General features: G+C 43.9%; 1 protein-coding gene across 1 annotated transcript in view; it reads left to right on the plus strand.

The window, feature by feature from the left end:
* Positions 1–15,500, plus strand: part of ALKBH8 (alkB homolog 8, tRNA methyltransferase) — a 42,713-nt gene that overhangs the window by 7,618 nt on the left and 19,595 nt on the right. The window contains exons 4-7 of the mRNA XM_035115569.3: positions 1,139–1,270; positions 3,587–3,682; positions 6,734–6,838; positions 8,711–8,781. Coding sequence (XP_034971460.1) covers positions 1,139–1,270; positions 3,587–3,682; positions 6,734–6,838; positions 8,711–8,781 — 404 coding nt within the window. The remainder of the gene's footprint in view (positions 1–1,138; positions 1,271–3,586; positions 3,683–6,733; positions 6,839–8,710; positions 8,782–15,500) is intronic.

Here is a 15,500-nt window from a genome sequence, read left to right on the forward strand (position 1 = left end):
TTCTGTCAATGTATTATATGCAATGCTCAACCATGGTTTGGTATTGCAAGAACAACCCTAGTATCTCTTCTGAAAACGAAACGAAAAACAAAAAGCTGTGACAATAAATAGTGAAAAATATATAAATATATTATAGCAACAGTATAAATAATAATAAAATATCCATGCAAATGCAATGGCCTGACACATACGTTCAACGGTGAAACATCACTAATCTCTGACAGTCTATAGTGCAATACTTTACTTGGGAATCAAATGTTCCAGGTACAGTAATTATAAAATTGATGTTCAGTGGTATTCTGTTTCCAGCAAAATTCGTTGACTATCCTCGTTTACCCTGATGGGTTGCTAGCTGAAAATCCTCCCGTTTCACTGGTGAAACTCCAGTTTCCTCAAAGGAACAAGCTTTATCAATGGGAACAATATAAGAGAGAATTTAACAATGGCTAAAAAGCTCCAGCGTTACATACAATCTTCAAGGTCGGCAGAAGCTTCTTACAGCACTTTTCTGTCAGTATATTATATGCAATTCTCAACCATGGTTTGGTATTGCAAGAACAAGCCTAGTCTCCCTTCTGGGCTTGTGCAGCCCCTCTCACTGCTCCTGCTGCAAGGATGAGATTGGAAGCTTTAGCTTGCCTTTTAAGAGGACACACCGGTTAGCATGTTATTCAGACCCTAAACTGTGGTTAATCACAACTGTGCTTGGTGAAAGTAAATATATAAACTGTGGTTTGAAGTTGCCCTGTTTCCACTTGCCAAAATTAAGATTAACCACAGTTTGTCTGAGTGAGGATAATAAAGCAAGCTTCAGTTAACTAAAAATGGAAGTAAAGGCTTATAAACTACACCTACTGGCTGCTTCAGAGGGGAATGAGGCAGCATGCGAATCTGGAGGGGTAGGAGTGGGTAGCTAGACTCTTTCTGGTAATATAAACGATGGTTTAGTGTTGCGTCCAGCCAAGCCCTATATTTAACTGCTTTGTCATTTTTGATGTTGCTACCCGCCCAGAGAGTATTTAAAAATTGGCAAAGTTAAACATCTAGATAATTACAGAACTTGTTTGTTTGAGAACTGTGTGTCTATGCAGTTTGAAAGAACAACATGGGGAGTTCTTCAAAATTTTTATACTCCTAGTTCCTTGGGAGGACATGACACCCACAGCCTTGCCTCCTGGCCTGAAGATAATTGAGGAGCTGGTTTTGCCTGAGGAAGAAAATGAACTTTTAGAAAGCATTGATTGGGCAGAGGATGAAGTTACCTCAACCGGTAAGTAATGCTTCCTAAGAATGGCTGTTATTTTGGATGACTGCCAATCACATATTTCCTCACTCTTTGAGGGGATTTTTTTGGGGGGTGGGTATGGTAAATCGGGTTTGGCTCCCCAATTTTGGGGAATGAGGCCAGAGATTTGGAGCGAGAGAATAACTTCCCTCAGAGCTATTCCCAGGTACTCCGCTTAAGCCAGAAACACTGGTGCAAATGGAGCCTGTTGTGGCAGGACTTTCCTGGCCTGAGGAAATGCTGTTTCCCACATGAGATTCAGCCTCGGAAGTTTTAGTGGATCCACAGGTTCCTCCTGTCCCCATTGGAGCTAAGATTGTGAAAGTAGGCTTGGCCCTTTTAAGTGAGGAGGCTCCTCTTGCTGAAGGCAGAAGTAGTTACTCAGATAAAGCAGGTCCCCTTTGAGGTTGGCTGGTGATGAGCCAATATTTGAGGTTCTGCTATGATGGCAGTTCCAATTTGAGTGCTGCATAGAGCTATCTTTCAGCATTTGGAGTGAAACACTCTGCAGAAGTTGAAAATAAGAAAGCTTTGTTTCCTTCTGGGTTCCCTCGCTGCGAGAAGCAAAGTTACAGAGAACTAGGCAGAGAGCCTTCTTGGTAGTGGCACCCTCCTTGTGGAACGCCCTCCCTTCAGATGTCAAGGAGATAAAGAACTACACAACTTTCAGAAGACATCTGAAGGCAGCCCTTTATCGGGAAATTGTTACTGTTTGATGTTTATTATGTTTTTATATATGCTGTAAGCCACCCAGATGGGCGGGGTATAAATAAAATACAGTGGTACCTCGGGTTACAGACACTTCAGGTTACAAACTCCGCTAACCCAGAAATAGTACCTCGGGTTAAGAACTTTGTCCCAGGATGAGGACAGAAATCGTGCGGTGGTGGCAGCAGGAGGCCCCATTAGCTAAAGTGGTACCTCAGGTCAGGGCCGTCCCTAGGTCCGGTGGCGCGGGGTGCCAGGCCACCAGGGGCGCTGCTGCGCCCGCTGAGAGGCACGGCTGATGCAGCCCCAGGTGTGCCTCTCAGCTTTTCAGCGGCTTCAGGCCGCTCTCGGGAGGCACGTGGGCCTGGGGCCGTCTCCGCCGCGTGCAGGGGCGTCGCAACAGGGGGCGGGCAGCACCCTCTGGCCCAGGGCCGGCCCTACAGCAGGCTGGGTGGCGCAGTGCAGCTGCGCGCGGCGCCTGCCCACCGCACTGGAAAATGGGGCGGGGGCGGGGCGCCGGAGGGATACATCGCGGCAGGACGCCAGGCATGCTTAAGACGGCACTGCCTCAGGTTAAGAACAGTTACAGGTTAAGAACAGACCTCCGGAATGAATTAAGTTCTTAACCCAAGGTACCACTGTAATAATAATAATAATAATAATAATAATAATAATAATAATAACCACTGTAATAATAATAATAATAATAAATAAATAAATAAAATTAAAGGAAATACTATCTCAATAGGAAAGATTCTAATTCTATCCAACCAAGGTAAAGGTGCTTTGAGCCATGCTTGTTCTTAACACGGGTCAGCAAACTTTTTCAGCAGGGGGCCGGTCCACTGTCCCTCAGACCTTGTGGGGGGCCGGACTATATTTTTTGGGGAAAATGAACGAATTCCTATGCCCCACAAATAACCCAGAGATGCATTTTAAATAAAAGGACACATTCTACTCATGTAAAAACACCAGACAGGTCCTACAAATAACCCAGAGATGCATTTTAAATAAAAGGACACATTCTACTCGTGTAAAAACATGCTGATTCCTGGACCGTCCGCAGGCAGGATTTAGAAGGCGATTGAGCCAGATCCGGCCCCCGGGCCTTAGTTTGGGGACCCTGTTCTTAATCCATGGAATTTTGACAGGTGTAGGTTCCCATCTTGCTAAGTTTTTATTCGACAGGTTGGGAACCTCTCGATGCTGCTCAGCTACAATCGTCATCTTTCCTAGTCAGGATGGCCAGTTATCAGATATAATGGGGATATAGTCAAACAGCATCAGAGTGTCAAATGCTTCCTGTTCCTGCTGTCATGCTTTTGGACTGAACGGTGCTGAAATTTGGGCTGGACAATGAATTATTTGCCTAAATGCTTGCAAGTGCCATGAGACAGGAACTGTGAAAATAAAGATGATTAACTGTTTTTCAGGATTTGCATCATTCCATTCCAAGAAAATTCTGCTTGAGGTCTTTTTACAGCAAAAGATAAACATGCATATTAATCTTATCTGTGATATATATATTGTGGTTATTTTTTCCCCCTCCCCTTCCAAACATGGCTCTGTTTTTCTTCCTTTCCATTTTCACAGCTCAGAAGTCTCTGAAACACAGGAGAGTAAAACATTTTGGATACGAGTTTCGGTATGATAACAACAATGTTGATAGAGACAGACCGTTACCTGGAGGTGAGCATCCCGATGGAATGCCTCTTATGTGTGCTCCGTTGAATAATCAGTACAGCTTCCTTCACTGATTAGGAGTGGTTACAATTCTGTATATGCTTACTGGGGAGTAACTGCTGTTGAAATCTGTGAAACTTGCTTCCAAGTATACAAGAAAAATGGGTTTGCAGGGCAAGGCTTCCATTCACCTAGGTTGTAATCTTAAACATGGGGTTGACTCCCAGGTAAGTGGGTCTTAAAGGACTTCGGCCTAGATATGTGTTTGAATCCTTTTCCTTTTAACGTGTTTAGGGAAGAGTCCAGAAAATGCTTGACAACGAGTGGCTTTGAAAGTCTGACATGTGTATGAGATGCACAAACCCTGAAGAAGGTAGCAGGAGTTTTGGAAGACCAAAACATTTTGGAAGATCCAACATTACAGCTAGTGCGGGAGTGGGGAGCAGGCAAACGTACATTGGCTCCCAGTACGTTTCCGAGCACAATTCAAAGTGTTGGTGCTGACCTTTAAAGCCCTAAATGGCCTCGGTCCAGTATACCTGAAGGAGCGTCTCCACCTCCATCATTCTGCCCGGACACTGAGGTCCAGTACCGAGGGCCTTCTGGCGCTTCCCTCATTGCGAGAAGCCAACTTGCAGGGAACTAGGCATAGGGCCTTCTCGGTGGTGGCGCCTGCCCTGTGGAACGCCCTCCCAACAGATGTCAAAGCGGAAAACAACTACCAGACTTTTAGAAGACATCTGAAGGCAGCCCTGTTCAGGGAGGCTTTTAATGTTGAATAGATTATTGTGTTTTATTTTTCTGTTGGAAGCCGCCCAGAGTGGCTGGGGAAACTCAGCCAGATGGGCAGGGTATAAATAATAAATTATTATTATTATTATTATTATGCCCAAACTGCGGCCCTCCAGATGTTTTGGCCTACAACTCCCATGATCCCTAGCTAACAGGACCAGTGGTCAGGGATGATGGGAATTGTAGTCCAAAACTTTTGGAGGGCCGAAGTTTGGGGGTGCCTGGTGTGGAGTATATGGGATGTTAGGGGAGGCGTAGTACCTCTGGTGGGGGGACACATTGTGCTCCTTCTGGAGTAGTTTGTCCACCTTTGGTCTCAACCCCACTCTCACCTCTCACCTGTGGCTCCTAGAAGCTGTCAGCATGCGACAGCAGCCACACCCTGGGAACGGTTTCGACTGGCTGCCTAACCAGGTTAGGGTAGCCGATGTGTCTCAAATCCTCAGTGAGTTAGGCACTTCCCCTGCATGCGAAGACAGAATGAGACCAATGGTGGGTCCGATGGTCAAGAAGGCGGTTTCTGCACATGCTGTAGAGGGAACTGAGGGGCTGATGGGGCTCGTCAACCTGGGAAGTTAACCCATCTAGGAAAGAGAAAACTCTGATCCTAAACCTCCTCTGCCTTGCGAGATATCTTCAGGAGGAGAAAAGGCTAAAGAGTAAAACCTACACTATCCAGAGCGGAGTCCTTAAGGCGGTTGGATGGCACCTTGTATGCCTCCTTCTGGCAACTCCTGCAGCCAAGCTGGTGCCAAACGTATTGCTCTGATTTCCTTTGGACCACAACAGTGAGGCTGAGAGCGGGGTCTTGTGATATGGGCAGCCCAGGACTTCCATGCACACTGCCCAGTTTGCGCCCCAGAGAGGTCACTGCTAATGCAGCAGTTTACCCCCAGAGGCACACTCCATTTCCTCTTGAGGCAGACAATTGCGGGAGGATGGAGTTGTAAGCGACTCCTAAGCACTTTCCCCTCACGTTCTATTAGGAGACGGAAATTTTGCTCACAGCAAGAAGTAGCCGTGCGAAGCCTGATCGTTTGCACATTAAGACAGTGTACATTACAGTTCGCTTCATCCCTTTCCCTGCACATCAGAATTAGCTCACTCCCAAGCGAGAGGCACAGTAGGATAATTTCAAATTCATTAATTTGGCAAATAAATTCAAAGTTGCCTTCTCCAACGGGCACGCCAATAAGCAAACTCGTGCTGTGATCCAAGGAACACCGCCCCCCCTCCCACCGCAACTCACGCTTATAAAGATGCCGAGACCATTTAGTTGCAATTAGCCTGTTTCTAATTGCTTTATGCTGCTAGCGCATTTAAGAAACATGAAAACAGTCCCTGTGAAAATACCAAGCTGCTTTCTTCTACAATGGCATCAAGTGTAATGTTTTCAGCTATGGAGCAGAAATGTGCAAGGTGAATAATAGCCATGGCTGCATTTGTTTCATTATTTGTTTCATTATTACATTTATACTCTACTTCTCATCCAAGGAGCTCAAAGCCACATAAGGGACCCAGGTGGCGCTGTGGGTTAAACCACTGAGCCTAGGGCTTGCTGATCAGAAGGTCAGCGGTTCGAATCCCTGTGACGTGGTGAGCTTCCGTTGCTCGGTCCCAGCTCCTGCCAACCTAGCAGTTCGAAAGCACGTCAAAATGCAAGTAGATAAATAGGAACCGCTACAGCGGGAAGGTAAACGGCATTTCCGTGTGCTGCTCTGGTTTGCCAGAAGTGGCTTTGTCATGCTGGCCACATGACCTGGAAGCTGTACGCTGGCTCCCTCGGCCAATAATGCGAGATGAGCGCCACAACCCCAGAGTCGGTCACAACTGGACCTAATGGTCAGGGGTCCCTTTACCTTTACCTTTACCCTACTTCTCCTCCAAGGAGCTCAAAGCCACAGACTTGTCATTCTCCCTCCTCCTCTTAACATCACAACAGCCCTGTGAGGTAGAATTAGGCTGACAAATTGTGACAGGCTTAAGGTCACTTGGCGAGCTTCATAGTTGTGCAGATTTAAACCTCTGTAGTCCTTGTCCAACGCTCTAGCTACAACGCCATAATGGCAAAAAAACCCCAAAACCATAAAAATGTAACTGACATGTTTTCCTTTTTGTGGTGTATTCTGTATGAAGAGTTCAGCGTTGAAACTTCGCAGCTTTCCTAATTGTATGCTTTATTTGTTTTCTGATGTGGGAATGTTTTGTTGTGGCTGAGGGAAGAGGGAGAAAACCTTCTGCTTTCATATTTTCTCACAACCTCAGGTCTCCCAGATATCTGCAACACACTTCTTGCGAAATGGTTGAAGATGGGGCACATTAAGGAGAAACCTGATCAACTGACTATAAATCAATATGAACCTGGACAGGGTATGTACATGTGTTGCACTAACATCTTTTAACCTGACACAAACACCCCTTATTAAAAATGTCTTGGTAAATGCAGAAATATTATTGGACATATGGGAGGTGTCAGTTCCTTGGGTATATGGGGCAAGCACCCCAAGGTCTCCAGTTGATACCCAGTTGAAACTGAAGACCGCAGTCCTACATCTTGTTAGGAACATTGAAAGCTGTCTTATATTATCAAGTCCGTTGGTTCATTTGGCTGGGCATGGTTGACATTGATTGAAGGTTTAGGTAGGAGTCTTTTCCCAGCCCTTCTTAAAGATGGGGAAAGAAATTGATCTTTGTGTGTGTTTTGTTTAGGCAAACCTATCTAGACATGTTACTGTTGGTGCAAATAAAAATACAGTATACAAAGGCCAATTCCTGGATGTTAACATCCAAGTTTAGAGCAAGTAGTCTTTGTTGAGAGAACCCTGGCAGAGATTTAAAGTCACAATCCATGCAGCAAAGTAAAGCGTGGAACTATAGGCTGTTTGGCCTTTAAAATATGCCCTTCCAAGTTCCCCGTAAATTTCCCAGCACAGGAAAAGACCACACATTTGGTAAGTTAAAAATTGGTTTACTTACAAACTCTGCAAAGGTCACATTCATGTGCTTTTCCCGTTCGTCAGCCAGAAAAGTTGCACAGGTAGTAAAATTTAGCTGAGTTACAAAGTGGTAAAAGTTCCTGGACACGAGAATGGCTGGTGAGAGCCATGCGGTTGAGCTGGAGCAACCAGTTTAAAGCTCTTCACACAATGAGCTTCTTAGGTAGAGTGGGTACAACAATGGACTTGATTGCCTATTTCCTCCCAAGGTGAGAAGAAGTGATATACGGTAGCTAAGCCTGGCAGGACAGCTTACTCTCTGGCATTAACCCCTTCATGCATTAATTGAACGTGAGCATGTTGGTTATATAAAGCTGCTTATCTTAGTTACATGTGAGTGCTGCTGTAGATTGTAATAATCTTTCAAATCCCCCCTTTTATCAATAGTTTTAATGTATTGTTATATATTTTTGTAAACTGCTTAGAGGTTCTCTTATAATCAAGTGGTATATGAATTTTGATAGATATATGTGAGGGATTGAACCTGGGACCTTTTGTATGCAAAACGTGTACTTTTCCGCTGAGCAAGACCCCTCTATCCTAAAACATCTAGTGATGCAAAACACATGACATGATAGCATCATGCAGTGACTTGCCCTGCTCCCTACACAACTAAGCTTATAGTGGAGGAACGCATGGCTCCAAGGCATCATATATAGGGTTGCCAGACTCAATAGAGGACAGGACTTCTGTGCCTTTAATTGCCCTGCTCTCTTTTGAGTCTGGAAACCTTAAAGAGAAACCAGCAGACCCTTTGTTTAATTTCCAAGCAAAGGGTCTGCTGGTTTCTCTTTAAGGTTTCCAGACTCAAAAGAGAGCAGGGCAATTAAAGGCACAGAAGTCCTGTCCTCTATTGAGTCTGGCAACCCTAATAATATGCTACATTTTGCATCCCTTAGATGGGGAAATAGTAAGAGGAGTGACAATGGTGCTGAGTTTGGTGCCAAATCTTCATTTGCCATAAATTCTAGTCCTACCTAAGGCATTCATAGCACTTGTAACAATATTTCTTTTTTCTTTGGCTTACGTTGTTGTTAAATTTGATTTATTACCTGTCATAAACTGGGCTGGACGGATAGGAGTTATAGTCCAAAACTTCTGAAGGACACTAGGTGGATTGAGACTGCTGTAGAGAATGAGGGAAGCTTCTTGGCCTACCAGTGTACAAGAGTAAGACTGATGGTGAGCAAAAGGTGAAAAATAGATTCTCACATGTACTGAACCACGGCTTTGTTTTATGTTGCAGGAATCCCTCCTCACATAGATACGCATTCTGCTTTTGAGGATGAGATCATAGCCCTAAGCTTAGGAGCTGAGGTAATTTGTATATCTTTTTCTGGGTTTTTTGAAACAAAAATAAAAAAAAATCCTTCCAGTAGCACCTTAGAGACCAACTAAGTTTGTCATAGGTATGAGCTTTCGTGTGCATGCACACTTCTTCAGATACACTGAAACAGAAGTCACCAGACTCTTATGTATAGTCAGAGGGTGGGTAGGGGGGTATTATTCAGAAGGGTGGTGGGAATGGGTGATTGGCTGATAGGAGCGGTAAACCTGTTGATGACTGTTAACGACTGTTAATGACTGCAATTGGTCTTGCAGGAAAAGCAAGGGGTGAGGTGCTAAAGAAAGCTATATCATGTATAATGAGATAAGAATCCAGTGTCCTTATTCAGACCAGGTCTCTCCATGGTTTTAAGCTTGGTAATGAGTTGCAATTCAGCAACTTCTCTTTCCAGTCTGTTTCTGAATTTTTTCTGTAATAAAACAGCTACTTTGAGATCTTGCATAGAATGTCCTGGGAGATTGAAGTGTTCTCCTACTGGTTTCTCTATCTTGTGATTCCTGATGTCAGATTTATGTCCATTTATCCTTTGGCGTAGGGTTTGGCCTGCTTGTCCAATATAGAGAGCTGAAGGGCACTGTTGGCATTTGATGGCATACACAATGTTAGAAGATGAGCAATTAAATAGTCCTGAGATGGTATGTTGGATGTTGTTGGGGCCAGTAATGATGTTGTCCGGGTGTATGCGGCAGCAAAGTTGGCATCTGGGTTTATTGCAGGCTCTGGTACCAGTGTCCATGTTAAGGCTGGTGGTGGTATTATTGTGGGTGAGGAGTTGTTTAAGATTGGGTGGCTAAATTCAATACGTGATCCGTGTTTGAGAAGATGTGATGTATTTGCACTTAATTAATTTTTATTTATATTGTAACTGAACTATGGTGTGAACAGGCAATGGCTTAGATCTCAAGATCTATTAGTTACTTGTGGCTGAGAGGGATTTGGCTTCTGTTTTGGCTTAAAACATTTCACCCCACCTGCCATGGCCTTACAGGATATACCATTTTTAAAAGCGAGAGGAGTTTTAAAAGCAGTTTGTTTGATATGGTGTGACATCACAATAAGCCTTTTAATCATTGTTTTTAAATGCTACTGGTCCTTTGTATCTCAGCCAGTGTTGCAGCAGATAGAAATTGTAGCGTATTTTACTGTTCCTTCAAGTGCATTAGAAATTCTTTTTCTATCCTGCTTGTGAAAAATGTGAGGCTTAGCATTGCATCTGAGAACATTGAAGAGGGGCTCCTGGAAACTATGTCAACTCTCTCAGGAATATAGCTATAATTTTATGAAAAATGCTTCTCACTCCATAGAGATATTGGAGCTTTTGTGCAGGATTTAATAGACCATAATATTCCTCAGCACAGGGCAGGTGGAAGCTAGGAGGAGGGAGGGAGGAGGTGTGATGGGGGGGGGGCATGGCGCAAAAAAAAAAGGCGATGCAATTTTTTAAAAAAAGAACAGAATCCCCACGCCGATCCACGGACGGTCCGCGGGCAAGATCCTAAGGGCAATTGGGCCAGATCCGGCCCGCAGACCGTAGTTTGCCGACCCCTGCCTTACTTCTTGTTTCCATAATAGGATCCAACGTATTCATTATGTCTCTGAAATTTGTCCTGTGTATATCAAAATTGCACCAAGCTTGCTGATACCCCTCTCTTGTACATGGGTGGTTCCAGGGAGCAGGTGGTGCTGTGGTCTAAACCACTGAGCCTCTTGGGCTTGCTGATCAGAAGGTCAGCAGTTCGAATCCCTGCAACGGGGTGAGCTCCCGTTGCTCTATCCCAGCTTCTGCCAACCTCACAGTTTGAAAGCATGCCAGTGCAAGTAGATAAATAGGTACCACTGCGGCGGGAAGGTAAACAGCGTTTCCATGTGCTCTGGTTTCCATCGGGGTGTCCCATTGCGCCAGAAGCGGTTTAGTCATGACCTGGAAAGCTGTCTGCAGACAATAGCCGGCTCCCTCGGCCTGAAGCGAGATGAGCGCTGCACCCCATAGTCACCTTTGACTGGACTTAACCGTCCTGGGGTCCTTTACCTTTTTATTTTTTATTTTTACATGGGTGGTTCTGTTTTGGCTGCATAAGCAACAACCCTAAATATTTGAAGAAGAGGAAATGAGATAATAGTAATTATTATTAATCGGAACCTCACTGAACAATTGGATACATCCTTTGATTCATATCGTGATGTGCACACCCCCACTTGAAATTATGTGTGACTGTAAGTCAACTGTAAGCAGATACTCTGTAGGAATACACTTTAGCCCATCCTTTAAAATGTATTTGCTCTGCCTGGAAAAAAATAATCCCAGGGCTCCTTCATTTTGCAAGTAATTTATTACCATTTTTAAAAAATCCTTCTGTTGTATCTTGCATTGAATGTGCATTCATAATTAAGAAAATCACGTAATAAAAATTGGGGAATGGATCGTACTTCCTGAAAGGTTAAAAAAAAGTATGTACATAATGTCTAAAATTCCACTTGATTTTTCTGCAGTTCAGGTTTTTAACCAGACCTCCAACCATGAAGGCAAATGAGCACTTTGAAAGTTTATTGCAGTTTATCGCATTACTGTGAAGTGGAGAAGTGCAATTATTCTCCTGTCGCAGACAGAAAACACCACGGCTAAACACCTTTCGAGAACTCTGTAGAAAGGTAGGGTATTATAGCTAGGGTTGTGTAGGTGGTGATTATGATACAACCAGAAAACATAATAAAAAGGGAGAATGCAGCATTAAGAAAAATCTGCTTTAAACCAGTGGTCTTAAAGCTTCTTTTCTCAAGGAAAGCCTTTGCACATTGATTTATCTGCTGAGGAATCTGTCTACCTGTGGGTGTTTGTGTAGGAACCTCCCTGGGGCTTGTCCTAGGGGTGTAGAGTTCAGGGGGCTACTTACACACACACACACACACACACACACACACACACACAATGCACCAGCAAAAACAAGACAAAAGATATGGCAAATATTAGCATATAATTTGCATATGCAATTTTATGTGTATAGATGCCAGTTCAGAAATAATTTCTAGAGTTGAAATAGAAATGCAGTGCATCTCATCATAGTGGGAAAGACTGCCATCAGGTGACCTGTGGTCCTATTGCTCGATGGGAAATTCCAAGGCCTCTGCTTTCCTTTGTTATGGTTCTTTAATCCCTGTACTGGACTTGGACCAGGCGGCAACCCTTCAGATAAAAGAACTGTCCTCTGTAAAGTAGGACACATGACCACTCTGGGCAGAGTCCATTTAAATGGGGTGCTGGCCAGGCCTGTTCAGGTTGATCACTGCTCTGTGATCAACCAGACTATCCTGGCTGTAGGATTTTGGGAATCCTCAGCCAAGATACGCTCGGTCTATCCCCTTACCTGAGACAGCCTTCAACCTAAGATTTCTCTCGGGCTGCCTTCAGCGTTCTTGGTGCTCCATGAAAATGAAGAATGGTGGAACTATTTGCGCAGGGGTGCATTTTTCAGTCTTGGGTAATGACTAAAATAGTCGGATTTCTGTTCATAGAATGCAGGGATCTTTTAAGTGCCAAATTCAGATTCCTACCTAGAAAGTACTCAAATGATTGCAGCTATTCCTGTGTGGTGCTAACACAATAAGTTGGTCGTGATAAATACAATTGTAATCCTCATTTTCTTTCTGCACATCAGAGACTTGGGATTCCCCCGCCCCCAGGACGCTATAGTAATTTCTTTGCCTAGGATAGCTCAGTTGGTAGAGCATGAGACTCTTAATCTCAGGGTTGTGGGCTTGACCCCCACCAGGGGTTAAGCTAGATGGTCCTTGTAGTCCCTTCCAACTCTACATTTCTATGATTCTACTGTCAGATTGTTCTGTCTTACTGTCAGTTAAATAAGCAGTAGCTTCCTGATTTATGTGATAAAACACACGCTTGTGTTGCAGCTCACTAGCAATTGCGTACGTGCTGCTTCCCCCAAGGAAATAACCCATTTGCTTGGAAAATGTAAAGAAGCAGACCTGCAAAATGGCATTTTCTTAAGCTGCCTGGTTAGGTGTGACTGTTGTATTCATGGCTTCCGGATGGTGTCTCTAGAGATGCACAAATTGCCTGCATGCCTGCCTTGTTGCGGGAGCATTGCTTCAACTCAGGCTCAGCTTCTGCCAAGCTCTAAACAGACTTCAGTAACTCGAGCCTACGGAAAGAGTCAGGGTCCCATTTTGCAAACTGCCAAAGTAGATGTTGACAGATGAAGCTACGTTTTGTAGAGCTAAGCATCCTTAAGGATGAGGCTCTAATATATATATATATATGCATTGTAAAATGTAAAAGAGAGAGGAATTGAACCCTGATCCCTCCTTGCATATAAAAAGTTATGACGCTGGAAGATGAGCCCCTCAGGTCGGAAGGCGTCCAACATGCTACTGAGGAAGAGCGGAGGACAAGTACAAGTAGATTCAGAGCTGATGAAGCGGCTGGGCCAAAGCCGAAAGGACGCTCAGTTGCGGATATGCCTGGAAGCGAAAGGAAAGTCCGATGCTGTAAAGAAAAATATTGCATAGGAACCTGGAATGTAAGAACCATGAATAGAGGTAAGCTGGATGTGGTCAAAAATGAGATGACAAGAATAAATATCAACATCCTGGGCATCAGTGAACTAAAATGGAAGGGAATGGGTGAATTCAGTTCGGGTGACTATCATATCTACTACTGTGGGCAAGAATCCTGTAGAAGAAATGGAGTGGCCCTCATAGTCAACAAAAGAGTGGCAAAAGCTGTAATGGGATGCAATCTCAAAAATGACAGAATGATCTCGATACGAATCCAAGGCAGACCTTTTAACATCACAGTAATCCAAGTTTATGCACCAACTACCGGTGCTGAAGAAAGTGAAATTGACCAATTCTATGAAGACCTACAACACCTTCTAGAAATGACACCAAAGAAGGATGTTCTTCTCATTACAGGGGATTGGAATGCTAAAGTAGGGAATCAAGAGATAAAAGGAACAACTGGCAAGTTTGGCCTTGGAGTTCAAAATGAAGCAGGGCAAAGGCTAATAGAGTTCTGTCAAGAGAACAAGCTGGTCATCACAAACACTCTCTTCCAACAACACAAGAGACGACTCTACACATGGATATCACCAAATGGGCAGCATCGAAATCAGATTGATTATATTCTCTGCAGCCAAAGATGGAGAAGCTCTATACAGTCAGCAAAAACAAGACCTGGAGCTGACTGTAACTCAGATCATCAGCTTCTTATAGCAAAATTCCAGCTTAAACTGAAGAAAGTAGGAAAAACCACTGGGCCAGTAAGATACAATCTGAATCAAATCCCTTATGAATACACAGTGGAAGTGAGGAACAGGTTTAAGGATTTAGATTTGGTGGACAGAGTGCCTGAAGAACTATGGATGGAGGCTCGTAACATTATACAGGAGGCAGCAACGAAAACCATCCCAAGGAAAAGGAAATGCAAGAAGGCAAAATGGCTGTCCAACGAGGCCTTACGAATAGCGGAGAAGAGAAGGCAAGCAAAATGCAAGGGAGATAGGGAAAGATACAGGAAACTGAATGCAGATTTCCAAAAAACAGCAAGGAGAGATAAGAGGGTCTTCTTAAATGAGCAATGCAAAGAAATAGAGGAAAACAATAGAATGGGGAAAACCAGAGATCTGTTCAAGAAAATTGGAGATATGAAAGGAACATTTCGTACAAAGATTACCATAATCAAGGACAAAAGTGGTAAGGACCTAACAGAAGCAGAAGACATCAAGAAGAGGTGGCAAGAATACACAGAGGAATTATACCAGAAAGATATGGAGGTCTCGTACACCCCAGGTAGTGTGGTTGCTGACCTTGAGCCAGACATCTTGGAGAGTGAAGTCAAATGGGCCTTAGAAAGCACTGCTAATAACAAAGCCAGTGGAAGTGATGATATTCCAGCTGAACTATTTAAAATTTTAAAAGATGATGCTGTTAAGGTGCTACACCCAATATGCCAGCAAGTTTGGAAAACTCAGCAATGGCCAGAGGATTGGAGAAGATCAGTCTACATCCCAATTCCAAAGAAGGGCAGTGCCAAAGAATGCTCCAACTACCGCACAATTGCGCTCATTTCACACGCTAGCAAGGTTATGCTTAAAATTCTACAAGGCAGGCTTAGGCAGTATGTGGACCAAGAACTCCCAGAAGTGCAAGCTGGATTTCGAAAGGGCAGAGGAACCAGAGACCAAATAGCAAACATGCGCTGGATTATGGAGAAAGCTAGAGAGTTCCAGAAAAACGTCTACTTCTGCTTCATTGACTATGCAAAAGCCTTTGACTGTGTCGACCACAGCAAACTATGGCAAGTTCTTAAAGAAATGGGAGTGCCTGATCACCTCATCTGTCTCCTGAGAAATCTCTATATGGGACAAGAAGCTACAGTTAGAACTGGATATGGAACAACTGGTTGGTTCAAAATTGGGAAAGGAGTACGACAAGGTTGTATATTGTCTCCCTGCTTATTTAACTTATATGCAGAATTCATCATGCGAAAGGCTGGACTAGATGAATCCCAAGCAGGAATTAAGATTGCCGGAAGAAATATCAACAACCTCAGATATGCAGATGACACAACCTTGATGGCAGTAAGTGAGGAGGAATTAAAGAACCTTTTAATGAGGGTGAAAGAGGAGAGCGCAAAATATGGTCTGAAGCTCAACATCAAAAAAACCAAGAT

This window comes from Zootoca vivipara, chromosome 4, assembly GCF_965207765.1.
Source record: "Zootoca vivipara chromosome 4, rZooViv2.hap1.1, whole genome shotgun sequence".
NCBI classification, from domain to species: domain Eukaryota; kingdom Metazoa; phylum Chordata; class Lepidosauria; order Squamata; family Lacertidae; genus Zootoca; species Zootoca vivipara.